The sequence below is a fragment of the Megalobrama amblycephala genome, unplaced genomic scaffold, assembly GCF_018812025.1.
Source record: "Megalobrama amblycephala isolate DHTTF-2021 unplaced genomic scaffold, ASM1881202v1 scaffold265, whole genome shotgun sequence".
Lineage (NCBI taxonomy): Eukaryota > Metazoa > Chordata > Actinopteri > Cypriniformes > Xenocyprididae > Megalobrama > Megalobrama amblycephala.
The window spans coordinates 409,547-428,937 of record NW_025953341.1 but is presented as its reverse complement, the minus strand read 5'-3'; the positions used below and the strand labels follow the sequence as shown (position 1 = coordinate 428,937).

Sequence of the window (19,391 nt, the reverse complement as noted above, 5' to 3'; positions counted from 1 at the left end):
AGGAAAAGCACAAAGAAATGAAACCAATGTTGTATAGTCGTACGACTAGTAAAAAAAAAAAAAAAAATCCATTAAACCTGCTGAAAAACAAGGAGCAGGAACTAAAATTCTTAGTTCCACGCGCATGTGCAGTGAATAAATCAACGGTCCTTCGTCAATGATTCCTTATTTAAACACTTCACTCCTTGGCCATCTTATAGGTAATGCACAAGAGTTCAAAAGGACAGAGATCAAAGTCCCCGTTTATCAATACAGGAAGATGATGTAAAGCATATAATCTAAATCGTTAAAATTACAGTTGATGGACAGAAATAAGGATTTTCATCAAGCCTAACCTTTCTCAGACGATTCCTGCACACAGATACAGATATGATGCGATATCATCCTTTGTTCTTTGGCTTCTGTTTGTGTTTCGTTCACATCAGTGGATCACAGGTAAATATAAAGGTTATATTGCATTGCAACCAATGGACGTAACACGTATTCACATAAAGAGTCTTGTTACAGCTGCTTTTGCTTTCAAAACTGTTCAAACTAACTTTGCTATTCAGAACGCTTTCAGACCTGTCGCAATACCAGACGAGGCTTATTTCGCTGAGCCATTTGACGCAAGAAGTCTAGACAGGTTGGTTTCGGAAACCCGAAAGTCTCTGACTGACAACATACATACTATAGGGGGAGACCGGGGATGAAAGTAACACTTTTTGTATAAGCATCAGTAACTCAGTGGTTGTTTGAGATAGATCTCTCAAACTTTGATACACAGTAACTACATTTGACTACTACAAATAAAAATCACTTGGACATGTAGGCTTCCAGAATCAGAGTACACAGAGTTAATGTCAAATACAAAAAATTAGGCCTAGATGAAGAACAAAGAATAATCACTTTTGAATAAAGTGAACAATTAAAAGTGACACAAAAAAAAAAAAAAACAAAAAAAAAAACATAGTATTTCTTTAAATTTGGACTTTAAATTTAAATTCTTTAAATTTTTCTTTAAAGCACACATTTTATCATGTGGGTTTGAAGTTAGCATGAATGCAAAGCATCAAATTGAGAGAAACTGCTACTTTATGCAAGTCAAATAATTGTCCTTCCTGAATTTTTTTTTTCTCCATAAAATCTACAATGTTGCTCACAGTCACATGAAACTTCTCCTGTCAGCTCAAAAAGGTGATGGAAGTGTATGATGTTGGTGACATCACCGCTTTATTCTGACTTGGTAAACTGACAGTGTTACAACTGATACCATGTTACAACACTCCCCAGTCTCCCCTATATATGGGTGTTTCTGCTACTATGGGCACTTTAAAGTCCCAGCAGTAAAATTTTAGATTTAGGTTAAAATTTGTCATATGATGATTGATAAATATAAACCCAGTGTCCCACAACTGTGTTCTCAATGCTGAAATATGCAAATAAGCGAATTCTTTGACAATATGACTTTATTTCAAATGAATTTTGTTTCATATAAATACCAAATGTGTGGGAAGCTATGAGGACTGCGATGAGGTCACTCGTATTGGCATCATTCTCAAAAAAAAACTAAAAACTAGATAATTCATAGACTTGATAATATAACTTGCGTCTTTGGTTTAGAAAACCTAACGTGTTTGTTTATTGCTCATTTATATGCTTTTTTTTCATCTAAATACACCTGTCCCACACTTTTGAGTCTCTACCGCAACTGGATTTTTTTTTTTAATAAGACATTTGTTCGAAGCCAAACAAATCTTGTGTCTATGGAAACAGAAATTAACACATGAGCACATGGCTGACAGATTGGGCAACCCACATTAGGCCACTCACAAGATCCAGAAAAATAAGATAAAGATCATCTTTTCTTTTGAAGTATTTATTGTGTGTTCTTACCATAAAGCACAGTAATTGTGTATTTTAAACTACATTTTAAAAATAAGTTTACTGTTGAATACATCATGTGTATATGCAGTATAGGTGCTAAAAGTCAAAACAAATGTATCAGACCTTGCTAGCTGCCAGTTAGCTGCCACAAAGGCATTGCCTCAGCCTCCAAATTTCCCCATATCTCAATCCGATTGAGCATCTATGTGCTGCAATTGGCAGCATGACGGGAACCTACATGATATTACAGGGCTCCAGACTGTGACTAAATGGTCGCATTTTGCAACCTTTTTTTCTGCCAGTGGCACTAAATTTTGTTAGAGGTCGCACTGGTGCATTGCACAACTGATAAGAGCTGCTTATATTTTTGTTTCATAAGAGAAACATTGTAATGTGGCAGAAATTTTGAGAGTGAAATTAAGGACTAAAGGAAGGAATAAATTAAGGAATATTAAGGAATAAAGGACTTTTTAAAGTGCTTAACACTTTTTCCAGCACTTAAAAACTGTAAATATTATCCAATTTTAATGTTATTTTTATTGTAATGATTTGTAAAACTAAAAGTTTAAAGATGAAGAAAAACTAACACTTATAGGCAAACAAACACTTAAAGGTGCCATTGAATGGAAAATTGAATTTACCTTGGCATAGTTGAATAACAAGAGTTCAGTACATGGAAATGACATACAGTGAGTCTCAAACACCATTGTTTCCTCCTTCTTATGTAAATCTGATTTGTTTAAAAGACCTCCGAACAACAGGCGAATCTCAACATAACACCGACTGTTACGTAACAGTCGGGATCATTAATATGTACACCCCCAATATTTGCATATGCCAGCTCATGTTCAAGGCATTAGACAAGGGTAGGACGTCTGGATGTGCACAGCTGAATCATCAGACTTTATGCAGGTAAGCAAGCAAAGACAATAGCGAAAAATGGCAGATGGAGCAATAATAACTGACATGATCCATGATAACATGATATTTTTAGTGATATTTGTAAATTGTCTTTCTAAATGTTTCGTTAACTATGTTATGTTGCTAATGTACTGTTAAATGTGGTTAAAGTTACCATCGTTTCTTACTGTATTCATGGAGACAAGAGCCGTCGTTATTTTCATTTTTAAACACTTGCAGTCTGTACAATAAACACATCTTCATTCTTTATAAATCGACTCTAACAGTGTGTTAGCTTTAGCCACGGAGCACAGCCTCAAACTCATTCAGAATCAAATATAAACATCCAAATAAATATTATACTCACATGATCCGATGTATGCATGCAGCATGCATTACGAACATTTTGTAAAGATCCATTTTGAAGGTTATATTAGCTGTGTGAACTTTGTTTATGCTGTTTAAGGCAGTCGCAAGCTCGGGGGCGGGGAGCGCGAGGATTTAAAGGGGCAGCAGCGCATTTATAATTATGCCCCAAAATAGGCAGTTAAAAAAATTAATAAAAAAAAATCTATGGGGTATTTGAGCTGAAACTTCACAGACACATTCAGGGGACACCTTAGACTTATATTACATCTTGTGAAAAAACGTTTTAAATGAAATTACCCAGAATTACACAGAAAGCAAGTAAAGAGTGCTCCTTTTATAATCACTGAAGGTCGATTCAGTACATTTAATAAGAGTAAAATATTTACATTTTTCCCTATAAAAATGTTTTTGCACGTTACTGTTAATAAATTAATTTTATCTGCATCTCAATTCAAGCTCAGCTTTTTCTGTCAAATTTCCAATGAATAAACGTGATATTATTAGTAACTACATGTATTATTTCAAAACAATATTAATATGATTAAATTACATTTATTATTTAAAAAAACAGTGCCACCTTCTGTAGAACTCTCAAAATGCTCTCAAATGTACTGTAAGTCTGGAGCCCTGTATTAGGCGGGTGGTTTTAATCCTATGGCTGACAAGTGTATATTGCAAATACTAAAGACACAATATGTATTTTTTTGCCACTAGAGGTCGCCTATTCAAAACAAAGGCGTATGACACGAGATTGAGTGTGGAACTTTTTATGCCACAGACGCCACTTCAGCTTCTTCCGGTCAAGCCTATGTGGGGTAATAGCGCTGTTTTATCATATTAGATACTTTTGAGTGTGTTGAAAATGATGTTATAACGTTTCTCTGTGCGTTCGCTCTGCGGCTGCTATGAGACACTTGCACACTGTAGTAAGCTAGGTTGATATTAGAATGTCATATTAATAAATGCTGGATGGCTTGTGTTGCTAAATGGAATGCAATTAATTTTAAAACATATTGTATGACAGAGAAAATTCTGTATTACTATTACTAAAAATAAAGCTGCATTTGATTATGCTATGTTAGCCACTTGACAAAATAGTGTTTTTGTCTGAGGCATGGTAAATCATGTTCACGGAAAAAAAAAGAGATTTAACGAGATTTAAACAATAAGACTAAACGTTTTGAGCTATATAACAATGATTAGTTTTCTGTCTATAAATGTATCCAAACAGTTATTCCATGTCTAATAAAATGTATAATATATTAAAGCCTCTTTGGTGTTTCCATGGTTTTTACCAAAATAAAACCGGAAATCGAGTATCAGGTATGATGTCATTGATAGCAGGCGACGCATGGACACAGTCCATGTCATGGTTAAAATTGCTTATTTCTCTGGATTTACACATTGTTGGATATATCTGGGAAATCAAAACAAAATGCACACAAACTTGTAACTGCTCTTGATATACAAACATTGATGAACACCCCCCCCCCCCCCCAACTAACAATACCAAATTCATCTACAATAAGATGACAGAAAGAAATGCAGAGAGGTAATAATAAAAGACTCAGACAGATATGATGAAGAGTTATGGAATAAGAGCAGATAAGAGTGTCTCCAAAACAAAAAAAATCAGAGGACAAAACAATACTGAAGGCCTCAAATCAAATGTTAAGTTCATAAATGTATTATTTTTTTAACCATGAAAATCATTTTGACCCAGTCTTTACTGCAATACCTCTACTGTTTTTGACAGTTCCTTCTGTTTTGTCTGTTACTGTTTTCCTCTACCGTAGCCTGTTATTAAGGTTATTTACTTAACAACAGGCTGCGTAAGATTATTTACATGCGCCATTAACATTGTGTCATTACCAACACAAAATGTCATTACAGCTGCAATGTGTTATTTGAATTATTATACAGATTTTTATTTGAATTTAAAAATTATTTTAGCACTTAAGTAGAGATTTACACATTAAAATTATAATATCTGTCATAAAAAATATTTAATCTTTTGCATGTATGAAAACAATTGATATCTAAGGTTACTGTTTAAATTTTCCATGGCATAACGAAAATCGTAAAATCTAATGATTTTAATATCAGTATTTACAAAAATGCACAAATCTTGAAAATAACCATTTAAATGTCTTACATTTTCATAGAAATTAAAAAAGAAAAGTTAATAAAACTAATGTTATTGTAATGTTGCAGTAAGGACATATGGTAAGAAGAGATGAAAATTATGTTCCAGAAAGTCTTAATGACTACATGCAATTTTGTGTACATTTTTAAATGCATTACAGACTGTGGTGGAAATGAAAATTTAAAGGTTTTTTTATTATTATTATTTGGGAGAGTCAAAAGTGACCATAGTTGCAGAAGCACCCATATTAAGAGTATAAAACATTTGTTACGTTAGATGTGTTAATCACTGTTGTGTCTAGTTACTAAGTGTTGATTGTTCATTAACATCAAATGCTATTCCCTGTCTCCTTGTTTGCACTGAAGAAACTGGGTTTTGTCCAAAGTGGTGAAAGATGAGCAACTGAAACTTCTCAAATATAATGGTATATGCATTTTGTGAATATAAATTTGAATATTGAAACTTCTGACAAAACAATGTAGCAGTGTTGAAATGTGAGTTATACAGTCAGTTATTCGTTATAACAAAATAACCCCCTGAAGGATGATCCAGACATGATGGGGGTCTGAAGCAAGGGGTTTATTATGCAGTAATGACCTGCTGACTGTACTGTATAGTCTATTATCCTTCTTTTTACAATGCCACGTACCAAATACATGCCGATATGAAAAATCTTTATTTTATACAGGTGAGTGGGTTGTAGAGGAAACAAGTGAACCAAGATTTTTGGGAAACAGAGGCCTAGTCCTCAAATCCCCTGGTAGACACCACGCCATATCTGCATACCTGCGGGAAGTGTATTACTTTAAAGACAAACCTCTTTGCTTACAGTAAGATATTTTGATCATTCAGCCATTATCCTTAAAACACAAATTAAGTTGCTTGACTAAATCTTCTTTTGAAAACATCTGCAGGTATGAAGTTTTCTTCCAAAAAGTGGTTGATTGTGGTGGAGCCTACATTAAGTTGCTTTCTCATTCAGATGATCTCCGTTTGGTAATACCTACATTTCATGATACATAATACTGTTATGCACTGGAACAGGTTTAGCTTAGTGTTTTAAAACACTAAGGCCCGGTCTTACAGACAGGGCTTAGACTAAGCTAGGATTAGGCCTTAGTTCAATTAGAGCGTTTAAGTAGCTTTTATAAATGTACCTTGGAAAAAACATGACTGATGTGCATCTTGAGACAAAACAATGGCAGTGACATATTTTAAGATATGTCAGTGCGAGTTGCTTTTACTTAAAACAGCTCAAACATTTTAATCTAGGACTAGCTTAAGCCTTGTCTGTGAAACCAGGGGAATGAACAGTTTAATTAAATGAAACAAACAGTAAAGCAACAGACAGTCAAATCTTTACATTTTAACAAGATATTCACAATAAAAAAAAAAAACTGCTTTTTCTACAGACAGAATACACTGCCATGATAACAGTGTTGTCATTGTCATTTTAGAGCCAGTTCAGTGATGCCACCCCATACACAATTATGTTTGGTCCAGACAAGTGTGGCAGCACACACAAGGTACATTTCATCTTAAGTCATCGCAATCCCATCACAGGGACATATGAGGAAAAACACGCTCGGCAACCAGAAATGGATCTTAGTGACTATTTTATTGACCGGCGTCCACATCTCTACACTTTAAGTGAGTAGACAGTAAAGAAATACATGTTCAGTGACTTCATGTTCAAATCAATACTGTTATTTGCATCTGAAGTAAGTTTATACTCTAATAAACTAGACAGCATAATTTTTAATATCAAATCGTGTATGAAAAGTTTCTAATCTTGCATAATGACATCCTGGTTGCAGTTTTATTTTAGTGAATTTTTTCTTTTCAGACATATATCCTGACAACACTTTTGAAATCTTCATTGACCTGACACTTATTAACAAGGGCAATCTTTTGGAAGATATGGACCCACCAGTTGCGTCTCCTCACGAAACACAGGAACCTGAATACTCATCTAATGCTGCCTTAATGGATGGGTTTCAAACTTCCGACCTAAAGTTGGAACATGAAAGGTATGCAGATTTTTTGATATATAACAGTTTTTTATACACAACTAATCTGAGAGATGAGTTGTAATAGCTGTGGCAGTAGTGTTTTGAAACCTATTAAGTCTTCAGTCACGGATGAAGTCCCTAATTTGCACTTGGGGAGGAAACCAACATTTACTCTCATTGAACATTCAACAAGGGTGCTGTCTCTGACAGTTCTCTAAAATCTGATAAAGCTCTTCTTCAGAGAGCATTTAGAAGAATATTAGACACATTTTAGACTTACTTTTTGGAATATTATATATTTATTTATTTTAATTTAGAAGTGTTTAAGTAAAACAGCTGCAAGACCTTCCAAATTTTGAGTGAACAATGAAGTTGCATCAGCAAAATTTGTATAAGTATATCAACGTACCATATGTGAAATGAAACTTAATACTGATCATGCAGTCTTTAAGTAAACTTATTTGATTTGATTTGTTTTTAATTGAATTCAAAAGCTTTTTTTTTCTTTTGCAAGTTCAGAACAATTAGATTCACAATCAAATTTAATTTTGATTGCCCATGCATTATGTTGATTGTTAGGGACAAGAAAATTCATTATTTGTCAAATTCGAATGATGTTTTAATCATTTTTGACAGTATGAGTGAGTTTAATTTGTTGATCAATGGTTGATCTAGTTTATGATTTAATGCACTGAGCACTGCAATCACAACACTCTTCAACAGCAGAATGTTACTTATAATTCTTTAAGCTTAATTCCTAATCAAATTAGAATGATTTCTTAGTTTTATATCATTTGTGATTGCATTTTCTATAGATATGGCATCCCCAATGAGGAACACCGAACACAAGACAGGAACATAACACTACATGACTAGCACACTAACATAACAATACAAGTCAGAAGGGGTCAAACAACAGAGACAGTACAGCATGACAGTACAAGAAGTCTTTAGAATGAACAAGGGAGGGACAGGAGGGTTGAGCCAGGGAGGCTCAGGCAGGTCTGGAGTCCTAGCTGAGGGCAGAGCTGGAGGGACAGAACAGGAAGCTTGAGTGGGACCGGCAGCATAGTAAATTTGAGTGGGGCCAGCAGAGCAGGAAACTTGAGTGGGGTCGGCAGGGCAGAGGGCTTGAGCAGGACAGGTAGATCAGACTCTGACATGACTGGAATCAGAGTGAGGAAGGGGAGCCCCACAAAGAAGACTACACCAAGGGAGGCACAGCTGATGTAGTGGGCACTGGGCAGACCAGACTCTGGGACAGGACCAGACCAGACTCTGGGACAGTCTCTGTGGCTGTGACTGACTCTGGGGACTTCAGGGCTAGGGCTGGAGCTGAGGAACCCAGGAAGGATGTGTGTGTGGCCCAGACACACAGAAGGGCAAAGCCATAGCAGGAGAGAGTGGGTTCAATGGCCTCCGTGGCCATATCAGGGAGATTGGGCTGCTTGGTCACAGCCTCCGTGACTGTATCAGGGAGAGCGGACTGCTTGGTGATGGCCTCCGTGGCCATATCAGGGAGATCGGGTGGCTCTGTGATGGCCTCCGGGCCGGTAGCGGGCTGCTCTGTGGTGGCAGTGGGCTCAGGCTGGCAGACTGGTCCTTGGTCAGAAGAACCTGAGTGCATTTTCCAGGACCACTTGACCAGGTGAAACAGAGGAAGCCTTCTTCCTCTTCCTCCGTTTGCGAGGGCGAGGCAGTGGTAATGAGCTTACCACCTCTGGGGGCGCTTCAGTGTCTGTGGTCTCCTTTGGGGGCTCAGCAGCATCTTCGGTCACCTTTGGGGGCTCTGCAGCATCTTTGGTCGCCATGGGGGGCGCTGCAGCATCTTCAGTCACCACTGGGGCCTCAGGGGAAACTGCAGATGTCACAGCCATCACTGGAAGGGCTGCAGTGGGCTCAGCCACCTCTGAGCAGGTGGCAGATGAGGCAGACCTGTTTTTCCACCTCCCTCTTCCCGAAGAGGTCATCGAAGGACTGGGAATTTGGAAATTTGTGAGGGGAATTTGGAAATTTGTGAGGGGAATGGGAGGTGGGCCAAGAGGTGGATGGCCACCCTCTTCTCCCCAATTGTATACATACCCCACAAACCCCAGAAAGACGAAATCCCCAGCATTCGCATCTCCCAGACGCTGACGGGCTCGTTAAGGCTGCTGTTAAAAACGTCATTGAGCGCTGCATCGCTGATGTTGAGCCCCTCTGCTATAAACACAAACTGGTGAGCAAACTCCTTCACACCGGCACCCCCTTGCCGAAAAGAAAGGAGCTTGCTGCATTGATCCACCATCTGCTGAGCGGAAGGGCAAGGAGATGGGAAAAGGAAAACATTTTTCTGGATTGTTCTGTCAAGGATGTGGGTGAAGGGATGAAGCGAGGACTCAATTGCAAAATAATTGGCTTTTATTAAGAATAAAAAATAAAACAAAACACAAACAAAAACTACCCTGAAGGGAATAACATTACGAGCAGCTAGAATAGACTTGACTAGAACAAGGAAACACACAAGGGAACACTCAATGTATGACAAAGATCCAGCACAGGACTGCAAACACAAGGAGAATAAATAGGAGAGCAAACAAGAAAGGTAATGAGGAAGGACAGGTGGGGCAAATGAACCAATAATCGGGTAACAAGATGGGCGGGGTCAAGACAATAGACATTTTGATTTTCTGGAGTGAAAACGTATGCTTCATCTTTTGTGTGATGTACAATAAACTTGATAAAACTCATCAGTAAAGTTTTGGCCATCATTCGGATGGGGTCCACTACAACAGGTTTGTAATAATAGTGGATAAAAGCAAGATGACAACATAATTTATAACCGTAATTAAACTAAACTACACCTGTTCTGTCTCCAAGCAGCATATATTCTCTGGCTCTGTAGGCATCATTGTCTTCTTGAAAGTGGGCCAGGAGCATTAGCTCATTTGCAATTAAAGGGACACACACAAAAATGGCTTATTTTTGCTCACTCCCCAAAACTGGCTATTTTAACATACTATAAAAAATTATCTGCAGGGTATTTTGAGCTAAAACTTCACATACATACTCTGGAGACATCTTGTAAAAAGAGGCATAATAGTTGCCCTTTAATTCGTTTTTGGAAATCTACCGTTGAGGTAAAATAGCACAAAGTAAAGTATTATAAAGTGTGTGTATATGTATATGTATATGTATGTACATAAATATATATATATATATATATATATATATATATATATATTTATTTATTTAGTTAGTTAGTTAGTTAGTTAGTTAGTTAAATGTTGATAGCTGTGGAAATGCATAATCTGTGAAAAGGGGTCCATTCGTGAACAAAAGAATCATTTTCTTTTAAATTCTTGTTGAATTTGGAATTTTTGAATCATGGTGTAAATTTGATACAATAAGATGCTTTGAACACTAATTATCATATACATCATACCATTTGAGATATTGTGATTTACCCAAAATGTATTCAATATATGTGTAGTAACCATAAGTACATAAGTATGGTGTATTACCATAAGTCAGTCATTGAATATATTCAACATACTGTATGCATATTCTTGATTTTGTAAAGCAAAAAAGAGCTATATAAATAAACTTGGCTTATGTTTGTCCATTACAAGCCACTGGGCAACCAAAGTATTTTTTATCAATTTATAGTCATGTTTATGTGTATTTGTTTCCTCCTTTGAACAGGTCAGATGGCGTGGAAGGACACCGGAATGACTGTACTGAGGCCTCAGACTGTGAGCGCTCATCTCATCCTGCATTATCAAATCCAGCCTTTTCCAAGCCAAAGAACCAACCCAGCAGAAACCCTAATGATAAAGTAGGCTCGCACTCCTAAATATCTAATTTGCATTTGACATGTGCAGTACATCATTGTCTTTCTTTGGTTGTTGTGTTAGGGCAGCAGAGGAGAGCAGTCGTTCACAATAAGCCCTGTCGCTGCTGTAGGATTTGAGCTGTGGACCCTCACTGGAGATGTGATGTTTGACAACATCTTGCTCTGTGATAGTCTGGAAGTAGCCAGGCGTTGGACAGAAGACACATGGCGCCAGCCAGTAAGAACTAGGGCTGGGACGACACAGCTATCTCTCAATTTGATTCGATATTGCTATTTATGGTGTTTTTTATTTGCTTTTTGCCCTCCCATACCAGAACCATTTATAATTTTATGCGAATAACATTCTACTCACATTTTAGTGAGTAGAATGTGAGTTTTTGACTCTTATATATCAGTCGTTCATTATAAATTTGAAATGTAGAAGATATAATACATATAACTGTATGAAATGCAGAGTATATGTTAGATATATAGCCACCAGAGACATTTGGAGGGACAAGTCTCCCCAAAAATTAGGAATGGCCAAATTGTCCCTTAGTATTTGATATGATGCTTTTCTGCACTCCATTACACTCTGTTTGTTATTTGGATGACAAAAAGTTTTAAAAGATTTTAGGTTGCTCTGTCTCAACAGTCTAACAGTGTCAGTGTCAAAATGAGTGAGATGGCTATTCAAATCAAAGAAGGCGGGTATTACCGTTTACAGAAGAAGTACAACGCTTTAGTTTTACCTCTGAAAGAGTGCATGGAAAGTAGCAGCTAAACATTGATATTTAACTGTTTTACTAGAGGAATGCTCAACAACCGACAAGTAATATCCAGGGATGCAAGCAACTCAACTTTTTAAGAAATTTCACTGTTTTGAATGTAAATCATGGTATAATTTACATTTTATTTAGGTAACTCATAATTGAATGTGACGAGACAAGAAATGTTTTGAGTTTTCGACATATCAGATATCAATAAGAATTGAACGTGCAAAATATTATTTGCAAATAGTTTAAATTGATCAATTCACAACTGCTTATTTTATTATAAACTTATTCCCATAATCCTTTTAATATGTAATAATTAAATTAAAAAACCCATCCCCCAGGTGCGCTCATGGCCTATCACCCCCCCAAGCGCAAATGTGAAACTCTGCCTGTGATGGTATATGTTGTATATATCTGTAGATGTCTCTCCATCCGCCATTTTTCGCTTTCTTGTGTCCACTAGTAAGAGACGTGACATCACGTAATAATCACTGATACAACACATATCACCCTGCTGAAATAAAAGAGGTAACTTTCCTCCACCTCCTAAAATAAAACAATTTATTATGAATTAATATTGATTCTGGAATTAAAATAATAATTAATAATAAAAAAATTGTGATAGGTGAATCCATTTTTTCCCAGCCCTAGTAAGCAGCAGCTAAACAGTCCCATGATCCTTTAACTAACTAGTATCTGTGATATTTGGGTAGCTGAGTTGTCCTGCAGTGGTGACATGCTATACTCTGTCTTACACTATTTGAAACTGCATTTCTCATTTTCTTTCTTAATCTTTAAGTGTGCAGCTCTTATAAGCTCACATTAATGAGAACACATGCATTCATGATTATTCTTCTGACACACCCAATTAAAATGATCTAGTGAAGGCAAAATGTGAAGAAATGGTGACCAAGTCCAGGATAAAAGATACTTTTTCACTTACAATCAAGGAAATTTGGACCAATTTTTATGTTTTTAAATAATTAACAGTAAGCTGAACACATCTATTTAACATTGTCCTCTTGTAGCCTGGAATGATTGAAAAGCTGTTGGTGGCAACAGTCAAGCGGCCATGGCTCTGGGGTGTCTATGTGTTCACTGTGGGCCTTCCCATCATCCTCTTTATTAGTTTCATGTGGCCTAATAAGGTAGGTAAATAAATAAATAAATATTCAGAAAATAATATTAATTTATGATTTTTTTTCTCTCAATATTGTGTATGTGTGTATATTTTTTAGCGGTTTGGTCCACCAGATCAAGATTATTACTATAAAAAAACAGATGAGCCTCAGGCAGATAGACCTCAGGACATGGAGGAACACATCACTCCTAATGATGGTGAGAGTTGTTTACAGGACCTGCAAAACTGCACTGTGCTAGTAGTAGTCATAAAATTCACTACGTCTTTTTTTTTTTTTAAGGTGTAAATCAAACAAGAGTTGAGGCTAAAAGCAGAGCAGTCAAGAGGGCTCTAAGAAACTCAGACATAACAAGTTAACAGTAAGTATGATACAGACAGGGTGAATCTCATGTGCTGGTCACTTGTCGCCAAAAAAGATTGATTCTCATTTCATCTGTAATGTGGACAAACAGACCAGTTTAACTGCAAAAAATTAATACATTATGGTAGTATTTGCTATTGCCTTATACTGTCAGAATCATTGTATTACTGTTAAATGGGAGCTGATTACTGTCACATTAAGAATCACCACTGAGAATGATGAGCATTACAGTAAACTCAAATGTACAGGGTGCCACAGGTCCTTAAAAATTCTTAAGTTCACTTTTCAAAATGTATTTAAAAATTGCATTAAAATACTATTTATGGGGTCTTCATAAAATAACTCTTTTGTTTGTTTGTATTGACCAACACAGAAACTGATTGCATTCAGACTGAAACATTGAAGATTTAAATGTTATGAAGCTGTATTTCACCCTCTCAATTAAAACCAGTGTATTTAAGAAATAAATCATTTAGTGTGCATCATTTAGTGGAAAGTAGACATTAAGGAAAATTATCTCTCATTATGTTAAATAAACATGTGAATACATAAATTTGTTTCATAGGTGTTCATTTCTGTAGCATTTCTATTTGTATCACTTCCTAAAAAAAAATCTGATTACTTTATTAATAATCAAAATAATTGGCCAAATACTCAATCATCAAAATAATCAAAATTGAGAGACATTTTGAAGTTCCCTGTCCTTTTTATACTTTATATTTTAACACCCTTGCCCCCGGTTTCACAGACAAGGCTTAAGCAAGTCCTAGACTAAAATGCATGTTCGAGCTGTTTTAACTGAAAGAAACTTGAACTGACATATCTTAAAATATGTCAGTGCCATTGTTTTGTCTCAAGATGCAAACTAGTAATTTTTTTTTTTTTTCTAGGGTATGTTTATAAAATCTACTTAAATGTCCTAATTGAACTAAGGCCTAATCCTGGCTTAGTCTAAGCCCTGTCTGTGAAACTGAGCCCTTATGTATTCAATGCAGAATTTGGCACATATGCCCCCGGTTTCAAAGCATAAAGGGTTAGTTCACCCAAAAATTTCTGTCATTAATTACTCACCCTCATGTCATTTTACACCTGTAAGACCTTCGTTCATCTTTGGAACACAAATTAAGATATTTGTGATATTAAAGATATTAGGTTTTTTATCCTCCATAGAAAGTAATGAAATTATCACAATCAAGGTCCAGAAAAGTAGTAAAAACATCGTTAAAATGATCAAAAAGTCAACATGTCTACAGTGATTCAACCTTAATGTTATGAAGCGACAAGAATACTTTTTGTGCGCAAAAACCCCCCCAAAATAACAACTTTATTCAACAAATTCATCTCTCCCCTGTCATTCTCTTGCACTATTTACGACTGAGTGCCGGGGTTCTGACGTAGAACCTGGAAGTGCTGCAATGACAGTGTCACACTCTCACACACCATTTGGAAATTGTTTTCACTTTAGTTTCCCTTAGTTTGTTGTCATGGTTGTTTATTAACTTGTCATTTAGTTTCAGCTGTGTGCACCCCATTATCGCCAGTACTTGAGTTCTCTCTGTTTCTGTTCAATTATGTCCTGCCTCGTTTATGCTTTGTGGAAGTTACCTTGTGTTTCTGTTACCTGAGAGTTATATTAAAGTACTTTTGATCCTTCATCGTCTTTGTGTTCAAGTTTTTAAGTGACTAAGTGGTAGTCACTTAGTCACTTAAAAACATAAACAAAAAAACAATGATGAAGGTCAAAAGTTGGCTACATGTCACTTTCACTTAAGTGGTCATTACAGTAATGTGAGAATTTAGAGGAAAATTGTCATGTTGTTTTGTTAATGATTTAAAAAAAAAAAAAAAAAATTCTTTGATTTTGGGATGACAAATGGCCTAGACATGTTTTCGTGGGATTTGACCCATGATGTTTCTATCATTCCATAAATGCTGACAGTCCAAATGGCTAAATGTATATTTCATTATTCTTTCATTTTCACAGTTCACAGAGTCAGTGGCAAACTTCAGCAGTGACTTCAGCCAGGCCACGTCAGTCAAGCTTGCATCAACTGACAATCAGCTGTTTCTGACATTTACCAATTCTGTTTTGACACGCATCACACATTCATTTAAATCTTAATTCATTCAGCCACTCTTTTATTGCTTGGATGCACATTAAATTTAACTCTGCCTAGCCTGGAGATCTGTGATTTAATCTGATGTCTGTCTTGCGATTGTCTTCAAGTAATACCATTAAGTTGCATTGTAATCATCCTTCCTCATGTATTTTGGCTTATTTACAACAACTTGTGTTAAATTTTGTGAATTGTAGTTATGTATGCATGATTAATGGGTCTATTCTGTTACCCCAAGGGGGGTTTGACTTGCTGCTCTCCCTGCTTTGTCCAGGCATGGCTGCATGAACGGGCATGTGGAGTTTGCCCAGACCAGAACCATACTGCCAACACTACCAACTGTATGCATTATCTTCATAAAGTATACATTTGATGAAAGTTTTCTCTCATTCCATTAATGGTTCATTTGAAGCAGTGAATTTAAATTGTAATGTGGTATCACTGCACTGAAAGTTTCCTGTTGTTACAGAGCCTTACATTTTTGTGACAATGTATTGTTGAGTCACTTCAGGGACTTGAGCTTTGTACTAATAGCATTTCTAAGACAGTGCAAGAACATTTTTGATCATATCTGTTTTAAAATATATTTTAACATATGAATGACAAAATTGACATTTCACAAAATCAGTGAAAAGTGCATTGCTGAAAAGACAGAACATCAATGAAGGGAAAAAAAAACAATATAAGAATGTCAGTGCTAATTTGGGCAATTCCAATCAGAAGTTAGCATCCCTATGCCCTACTCCCCTCTTGAAGTGGGGATTTTGGAGGGACCAGGGCAAATTACCTAACCTAAGTCTCTGAGATCCTAACACCTTGCGCTTCTGGAGACTCCAGGTAGGTTGCAGTTCTGGAAAATGGTGGCACTGGAGACTAAAGGGTTCCTGATAGTTTCATACTTAATTCTTCACCTAAATTATTTTGCAGTTAACGTGTCTTTTCTTTTCCACCTGTTTTTGTCTGACCCTGTTGACCCAGTGAGCATTTCACTGTCCAATGGTCATGCCTTAACTGCAATTTCTAGTATTGCATTAGTATTGCATCCTTCTCATGGGCATTTAATAATTTTTGACTTCTCTGTCTGAGTTAAATGTCTTTTTTGGCTCATTTTGTCTATAAAAGAAAACATACCTAATAAGGCGTTTTCATTTCCAGCCTTCATTAACAATTATATGTAAATTTTAAATTATTACATACAAAATTAATAGTAGTTATTAAGAGTAATGTGGTTTGGAATTGGAAAGATGTGCCTAGGGGGAAAAAAATATGATCAGAAAATCACCTTTCCTAATAATTCTGCATGCACTGTACATGAATGCATAAAAGTTCAACATAACCCAATGATGTTTGGTCTTTATGTTTTCAGCACAATGCCTATATATGTTAATCTGAAATGGGTTTGGAAAGTGAATTATGCACAGGAAAAACCTTAAAGACATTCTTCTAAACATGAACTTTAAGCTATGCAAATGCTCATGCAAGAGAGGGGCCATCCAGTGGCCACCTTTGACAGCATCAGCCAACCAAAACACTAGATCTGAAAGGTGCCAATATACATTTCCCTCCTTCTCAGGACAGATTAAAAGGCTTGTCTCTGAGACAGAGAATGGTTCCAGTTTCTGGGTTGCCGTAGTTTCCTGTTCCAGGCTCCAGTTCCTGTTCTGGTTCAAGGTTCTGGTCCCAAGGTGTGCTAAGCTAAGTCAAACTTTATGGAGTTGTGAAGTTGCTCTCTCAAGACTCTGAAGCTCTAAAGAGAGAAACAAGGAAGTTCTGCAAGAAGTGAATTTGGGGAGTTTGAAAACTGAAATGGAGATAACGACAACAAGCTTAGCCCCCATCTTTAAAATATCTTCTGCACCAACTTGTGATGTGGCCACAAGTTCTTTCAGCTGGCTCACCCATCTCCCATTACAAAGACAACACATGCGGTGGAAAGAAGGAATCCCAAGATTATACAGTAGAATCAAATTAAGGTATTTTGCAAAGACGATCCCATTGCTAGACAAATGTCCTGTAATAGACATATCTAAGACCAAGCCCAAGACGCACTTAAACCCCTAGTGGAGTGGGCACAAACACCTATAGGGCAGTTCACCCTCTGGGCCAGACAGATGTCTTCTACTATTCAATGAGAAAGCATCTGCTTTGACATCGGAAAGCTTTTCTTAGCTTTCTGAATGGCATTGAGAGCACTTAGGTCCATGACCATGTCTAGGTGTAAGCCTCATTATGCTGTTTTTTTTTTTTGGCAAGTGGAGTGCTCAGCACAAGTTAGTATTGTAGAGGGATGACATTCTAATGGCTATACAGCATTCAGGGAATACAGAGTACTCTTGCATAAAAGACAAAGTTATTGACAGGGCAAATTTCCACCAGGCCTTTGTCCCATGTTCTACATCACATTACTGAGATAAAAAGTAGACATATTTCAGGTCCACTGACATAATCCAGTCCCTTGGCCACTCATGTGTGAGGGTCTGTTTCAATGCATTGATTGAATGAATGCTTTGATAGCGTTTCCGTATAACATGACCGAGGCCAAAGAACTTTGTGCTTAAAACAAGCCAACTCGCTGCTCGATAGCAGGGAGATGCCATACTAAGAGTGAGGAAGAGCTGGATGAGCTCCCATTGTGAAGCTCTTAGTGTATGCATGTATATGTCTGCATATGTATATAAGCATAGATATATCTCGACCTAATGTGCTGCACAGCAGGCTGGTCGGAACACAAAGACAATTACTGTTCCCATCACCCTTAATGCGCAGAGGGATATGAGAAACAGACAGAAGAGAGCAGACAGTCTTGCTGCTGTCCTCATGAGTGTCTCGCTTACGTCACAGCACCACTGAGCTACCAGACCTAGCTGAACACCATGGGTCAATGACAGCAAAGCAGCAACAATTGGCAGTTGGCCGTAAAAATGGTTAAACACTCCCTGAATGAAAGTCAAAAAGCAGTTTGAGGGAGCGAATTGATGCACTCGTAAAGCTGGGGCATTTTATAGCTTCATATTAGCGTTATGACCTGGAAGCGCTGCACTGTTTACTACGTGATCAGCATAGGAGACTGACATGGAAGAGAAGTAATTGTTGAATCAAGTCGTTATTTTTGTTTGTTTTTTGCACACAAAGAGTCTTCTCGTCACTTCATAACATTAAGGTTGAACCGCTGTAGTCACATGGACTATTTTAATTATTTGTGTAACACTTTTCACCATCTACGCTGTTTCAAAGCACTTAGACAACGGTAACTGTGGCAACAAGGAAAAAAATCAATAAGATGTTTAAAGGGTTAATTAATGTAGGATGTACTAATTTTTTTCATACAAGATATGAACATTTCTGTTTATTTAAGCTGTACACAATTACAAAATGTACATTCCAAGTATCTTTGTATGTCCTAATATGTTGGGGAAAAACAAAACAAAAAAACAAAACAAATCCACTTTTTATGGTGTGTACAAACTTTCACAGCACTTTAATCTTAAATACATTATGTAAATTCAAATGCATTTACACTGCCTGTACATACTCTTGCCACTTCTGCATATTACATTCAATACTCACATGTATCTGTATATAACAGGTCTTCTGTCCATGGTATACTGTAGTCTATACAAGTTATTTTACTATTCTGTGAAGCTGTTGTATTTTATGTAAGTACTGGAAGCTTCTACATGATTTTTATTTCTTGTGGTAATTTTAGGAAAATGTCATAATGCAAAATAATAATGGTCCTAAAATCGTATTCATTTTCTTTATGCACAATATAGTTTCATCTTTATTTAATGTTGGCATGAAACATGTTATTGACAGGTTTTGTGAGATTCACCCAAAAACATGTAAGTTGTGAATTAGACTAGTTCTGTGCTGCATGAACAATATCACA

The 19,391-nt window shown here is 36.6% G+C and overlaps 1 protein-coding gene across 2 annotated transcripts; it reads left to right on the top strand.

Annotated features, from left to right (window-relative positions):
* Window positions 1-159: 159 nt before the first annotated feature.
* Window positions 160-15,880, top strand: si:ch211-274f20.2 (calnexin). Of its 2 annotated transcripts, XM_048179653.1 has the most exons (14): window positions 160-435; window positions 552-625; window positions 5,647-5,705; window positions 5,970-6,111; window positions 6,196-6,277; window positions 6,739-6,931; window positions 7,128-7,311; window positions 10,978-11,110; window positions 11,190-11,345; window positions 12,912-13,031; window positions 13,122-13,221; window positions 13,305-13,383; window positions 15,370-15,416; window positions 15,777-15,880. In XM_048179653.1, exons 1-12 carry the CDS (start codon window positions 370-372, stop codon window positions 13,379-13,381), a joined length of 1,386 nt encoding a protein of 461 aa, XP_048035610.1. In that variant the 5' UTR covers window positions 160-369; the 3' UTR covers window positions 13,382-13,383; window positions 15,370-15,416; window positions 15,777-15,880. The 2 variants fall into 2 exon arrangements, with proteins under 2 accessions (XP_048035610.1, XP_048035609.1); XM_048179652.1 differs by having other exon boundaries at window positions 15,370-15,880.
* Window positions 15,881-19,391: the final 3,511 nt, after the last annotated feature.

Excerpts from the sequence above, each read along its gene's own strand:
- si:ch211-274f20.2 (XM_048179653.1), top strand. The coding sequence starts at position 370 with ATGATGCGATATCATCCTTTGTTCTTTGGCTTCTGTTTGTGTTTCGTT. Across the intron at positions 626-5,646 it reads GACGCAAGAAGTCTAGACAG|AAACTGGGTTTTGTCCAAAG; the intron begins GTTGGTTTCGGA and ends TTTGCACTGAAG. Across the intron at positions 11,111-11,189 it reads GCAGAAACCCTAATGATAAA|GGCAGCAGAGGAGAGCAGTC; the intron begins GTAGGCTCGCAC and ends TTGTTGTGTTAG.